Here is a 4,922-nt window from a genome sequence, read left to right as displayed (position 1 = left end):
GGGGACGCCACACGGCCGGGTGGGCGCCCAGGGCAGCATTCCCGTCCCCTTTGCCGTGGGCAGAGCCCCAGGGAGGGATGTGCAGCCCCCAGGGCCCGCTCTGGCCCTGCTGGGTGTGTTTTGCCTGGCAGTGGGAGGCAAGTGAACCTGCTGCTGTGAGCAAACAAACATGAGCCAGGCAAACGGCAGTGAAGACAACACCCCGCGAAGCCGATGCGGGTGAAACTCTGGGCACCGGCAGGGCAAGGGCTCTGACAATGATTAAACTGGCCAACCCAGATTTCCCGGCAAGGCAGCTCTGGGCTGGGACCCGGTGGTTCATATTATGCAAATCACCTGGATCTGGGAGCATGAACGTTTCGGGCTGGAATTCCCCTCAGGCCGCCAGATCGCATTACGCCGCCTGTGCTATAAAAGAAGAGACGGGGCAGGGCTTGCTCAGCGGCACCAGCCTCCCCGGGCCCATGAGCAGTGGCTAGCGGCCGGGTAGGGCGCGCTCTGTCTCCCCTCGCTGCTCTCTGGATTAGCTGCTGCTCCCAGGATTGCCATCGCAGAAGGTACCAAAGCTTTTTCGTCCGGGGCCTGTTGACGCCCCCCCAGCCCGGGACGGCTGCTTTGCTCCCCTCCCCATGCATCTTCGCTCTCGCCAGGGGATGCGCTTGGTCTTTTCTCGCTGCACGCCTGCTCTCCCACTGCAGCTGCCAGCCCTTTTGGGGGGCCAGCGAGACGGTGGTCCGGAGGGACCCCCCCCTTCCGGCCCCCAGGTTTTGTCAAGCGAACAGCAAGATTTGGCTCTTTCACGAGGGCCGGGCAGGGGCTTGGTCCCCTCCTGGATGCAGAGTTAACTGGGATGTGCTTCTTGCAACTAGTTGAGAGGACTGGAGCTGCCGGCACTGGAGTCCCTGCGGCGGGCAGCTGGGCAGCAGGCTGTGCCAGCCCAAGCACTGCTGTGCTGTCGGGCCGGGGGAGCGCTCGATGGCTGAGTGCCCTGCAACGCCCATCCCCACGAAGGGGCTGTGCAACAGCATCCTCTGCAAGCCACTTGCTTGCTGTCCCTTTGCGCTGGCTGCCAGTGGGGCTGGTGACGCCATGTCCCCGGTTTGCTCCAGCTCAGCCTCCCTCGCTCCCGGCCCCTGGGGCAGTGGTGAGTCAGGCCCCAGCCCCGGCCGGCGGGTGCCGGGCGGGTGTTTCTGCAGAAGTGTCCTGCGAGGTGACGACGGGTGGAGGGCGGGATAGCCCAGCCTCACTCAGCCCGGTCCTGGGGGTGCTGCGGGTGCTGCGGGCCGGGGCTCACTGTCGTCTCTCAGCACAGAGCTTGATGGCGGGATCGTGTGAGATCAGCAACATCTTCTCTAACTACATCAGCGCCATGTACCAGCCAGACGAGGTGCAGCCAACCTTGGACATGCTGGGACACCTTGGGGACGACAGCACCCTGGGGCTGAGCCTCCCCACCAGCCAGCCCCCGGCACAGAGCACAGGTAGGACCAGGGGAGCGGTGGTGGCTGCACAGGGGAGGTAGCACGCAAGGCAGCAGTGAGGCAATGAAGCTGGCTTGGAAGGTCCTTGTCCCACTGTGGCACGTCAACAGTTTCCACCATGCCTCAGTTTCCCCAGGGGTGTGTTGGCTAAAATGTTGCTGTAGGAGACCCTGGATGGCACAAGGTGTGGCTGCTTGGAGCACATCAGATGCGTATGAGGGATGAGGGAATCATTGCCCTCCTCCCCCAGCACATCCCAGGGGACGGGCTGCCAGAGCTTACCAGGAGAGCAGTTCGGAAGTGCAGTCCTGGTGATGGACGTGCCACTCTGCCGGTGGGACCGTCATGGGATGGCCCTGGGGGAGGCACAGGGAACACACCAGCAGAACAGGGCAGATCCCAGCATGGACGGGACAAATGGCACCGAAACCAACGGTGGGGGCAGTGTCAGGTCGTTGCTGTCCCCCCGGGACAGGAGCAGGGCAGAGCGAGGTGACCCGGGAGCAGGCGCTAAGTGCCTGTTAGTCCCATAACCTTCCAAGTGCAGGGCCCGCTGTGCCCCACGTGACCACCACCGGACCCAGTGCCCAACTGCAGCCGGCAGCCCATGCGTGGCACATGGCGCTGGCACGGCTGCCCTGCCCCTGAGCCCTGCTGTCCATCTCTTGCAGACAAGCCGGAGTGGTTCAGTGAGCTCCCGTACTTCTGGACCAAGGTGCAGGTGCTGGAGTGGATCAGCTACCATGTGGAGAAGAACAAGTATGACGCCAGCTCCATCGACTTCTCCTGCTGCAATATGGATGGGCACGCGCTCTGTCACTGCACGAGGGACCAGATGCGCCTCATCTTTGGGCCCCTGGGCGATGAGCTCTATGACCGCCTGCACGAGATCAGTGAGTGTCCCAGTGTCCCCTTTGTCCCCAGGCCTGGTAGCTCAAAGCATGAGGCTGAGACCCCCCGACCAGACCAGGACCCCCTGCTTCCCGGGCACCGCGGAGGGCTGCCTGGGGGAGGTTGCACTGGGGAGGCTGCGCAGGGCGATGTGGCGGCACAGACCAGAGTCCAGGCAGGGCTGGGCTCAGCTCCCAGTATGCACCATTCCCCTCCATACCAAATAGGCATCATTAATCCCAGTCCCCCCACCCCTGCAGCCTCCGATGAGCTGAACTGGATCATTGACTTGCTGGAAAAAGAGGATGCGACTTCCCAAGAGACCTTCCTGGACTCCAGCCACCTGGGTAAGAGAGGGGCCCCAGCCAAGCCTTTTCCCAGGGACAGTGTGCTGATGCAGGCAGGGCTAACCCCTTCTTCCCTTCTCTGCCCCTTCCAGAGCTGGGAAATCCCTGTGCTAAGGACTCCCTGGAGGACATGAAGCCCACAAACCCTTTCCTATCCACAGACTTCACCTGCTTGCCTGGTGCCATGTCCCCAGGCAGCTCCGATGTCTCAGGTCAGTGTTTTCCCCAGCGAAAAGTTCCCTTCACTTGCGCTGATCTGGTAGATCAGTGGGGAACTGCGGGTTTGGGCATTGCAACCAGGCTGCCTGCAGGGGCCTGGGGTGGGCTGGGGGGCGAAAGCCAGGGGGAAGCACCTCCAGATGCCAGCAGCTGGTGGTCTGAACCCTGTCTCTTTGCCTCTCAGGGCCTGTGATGTCCCACAGCCCCAACTCCCAGGACTCCGGTGGAAGTGACCTTGACCTCGACCCTGCAGAAGCAAAGCTCTTCCCTGACAGTGAGTTGTTTGCTTCCTGGCAGGAGCTGGGAGAGGAGGGCTTGTTCCTGGGCACTTCCAGAAGCTGCAGAGCACATCCCATCTGGCAGTGATTTAGGGACAACAGCTGAACATCCATCCTCACACTGGGAAGGAGGGAGGGGGCTTTTTCTGTGCGCCCTGGGTCTGTTTCTCTCCATCGAGCATGGCCATGGTGCAGCCTCTGGGGCAGAGCTGGGATAGCCAGGGCAGCAGTGAGCTTGGTGGGAAGGGGTAGGTGGTGGCAGCTGGGTGAAGGCTGCAGCCAGGGATCCTGGGCACTGAAAGCTGTGTTCAGTATTGATCCCAGCTGGCGGATACTGGGAATACTGGGGATGCAAGGAAGCAGCAAGGTTTGGGGAGCAAACAGCATGCTGCTCTAAGCATGGTGGCATGGATGAGGGTGGGATGAAGCTGGAGGGAATGGGGAGACCTTGCTCTCAGGGGGATGGTTCCCTGGTACCTGGGCCTGAAAGAGGGTGCAGCCCCTGATCTCTCTGCCCACCCCCAACCAGCTCTCCCCTGTGCTTCTGCTCCTGAGGAGGACATCTCTGTGCCCAGGGAGGGGGGAGCTGCAACCCAGCAGGCTCTGCACAGCATAACGTGTCCCCTTGTCTCTGTGCACAGATGGCTTTGCAGGGAGCAAGAAAGGGGACAGCAAACACGGCAAGCGGAAACGGGGACGGCCCCGAAAACTCAGCAAGGAGACCAGAGACTGCCTGGAGAGCCGGAAAAGCAAGCACTGTACGTGGACCCTCCAGCCCGGGAGCTTGGACTGCCTCCCCCAGCTTGGCTCTGTGGGGGGGAGATGGGAGGAAGGGCCGTGTCCGCTGGCCATGCCCCTTGGCAGGGGAGTTTAGGGAGATCCAAAGTGCAGGGACCTGCAGGATCTTCCCTCCTCTACAGCTTGCTCTCCTCTTCCAGCCCCAAGAGGTACCCACCTGTGGGAGTTCATCCGGGACATCCTGATCCACCCCGAGCTGAACGAGGGGCTGATGAAGTGGGAGGACCGGCGGGAGGGCGTCTTCAAGTTCCTGCGCTCGGAAGCAGTGGCTCAGCTCTGGGGCCAGAAGAAGAAAAACAGCAGCATGACCTACGAGAAGCTGAGCAGAGCCATGCGGTGAGTGCCGTCCCCTGTCCCCAGGGGGGACCTGCCCCACAGGGCTGGGTCAGACCCACCAGGGCTCAGCCTTGATCCCCCACAGCAGCTCCCCAGCACGTGGGGCTGCATCCAGAGCCCTAATTCCATCTTCTCCAGATATTACTACAAACGAGAGATCCTGGAGAGAGTCGATGGGCGACGGCTGGTGTACAAGTTTGGGAAGAACTCCAGCGGCTGGAAGGAGGAGGAGGTGCTCAACAGGAACAAGGAGCTGTAGGAGTCCTGGATGAGCCAGGGTCTGACAAGCCCCTCGGGGCCAGCTCCGAGTTGGGCTCCTTGGCAGGAAACTTTGCCTGCAGCTGTATCTGGAAGCTGCTGCCCTGTGCAGCGTGTGAAACTCCAACCCTTGCACGGGCATGCTCGTGCGTGCTGGTGACTGCCGGCACTGAGGTGTTTAAAGCTAATATTTTGGCTGCAGTAGGTTATTGTAAACCGTTATTTCCCTTTCTGGATTTGTACCTCTGACTGGAGTCACAGTGACTTTGGCTGTTTCAAAGCCTGGACAAACGCAAGGGGGAAGAGAAGTTTGA

At 61.5% G+C, this 4,922-nt stretch overlaps 1 protein-coding gene across 1 annotated transcript; it reads left to right on the top strand.

Annotated features, from left to right (window-relative positions):
- The first annotated feature begins 1,316 nt into the window (after positions 1-1,316).
- Positions 1,317-4,609, top strand: ELF3 (E74-like factor 3 (ets domain transcription factor, epithelial-specific )). The gene is made up of 8 exons (XM_009320370.1): positions 1,317-1,481; positions 2,153-2,374; positions 2,633-2,719; positions 2,812-2,931; positions 3,123-3,212; positions 3,858-3,974; positions 4,155-4,350; positions 4,489-4,609. The coding sequence occupies exons 1-8, from the start codon at positions 1,319-1,321 to the stop codon at positions 4,607-4,609; spliced, it is 1,116 nt and encodes a 371-aa protein (XP_009318645.1). The 5' UTR covers positions 1,317-1,318.
- Positions 4,610-4,922: the final 313 nt, after the last annotated feature.

The sequence above is a fragment of the Pygoscelis adeliae genome, unplaced genomic scaffold (assembly GCF_000699105.1).
Source record: "Pygoscelis adeliae isolate BGI_AS28 unplaced genomic scaffold, ASM69910v1 Scaffold343, whole genome shotgun sequence".
Classification (NCBI taxonomy): domain Eukaryota; kingdom Metazoa; phylum Chordata; class Aves; order Sphenisciformes; family Spheniscidae; genus Pygoscelis; species Pygoscelis adeliae.
The sequence above is the reverse complement of the archived record's forward strand: the minus strand, read 5'-3'. Positions and strand labels throughout refer to the sequence as shown.

What these genes read in the sequence shown, in the direction of transcription:
- ELF3 (XM_009320370.1), top strand. Translation starts at nt 1,319, where the DNA reads ATGGCGGGATCGTGTGAGATCAGCAACATCTTCTCTAACTACATCAGC. An exon ending in CCTGGACTCCAGCCACCTGG is followed by an intron (nt 2,720 to 2,811) that starts GTAAGAGAGGGG and finishes TGCCCCTTCCAG; the next exon opens with AGCTGGGAAATCCCTGTGCT. An exon ending in AGGCAGCTCCGATGTCTCAG is followed by an intron (nt 2,932 to 3,122) that starts GTCAGTGTTTTC and finishes TTTGCCTCTCAG; the next exon opens with GGCCTGTGATGTCCCACAGC.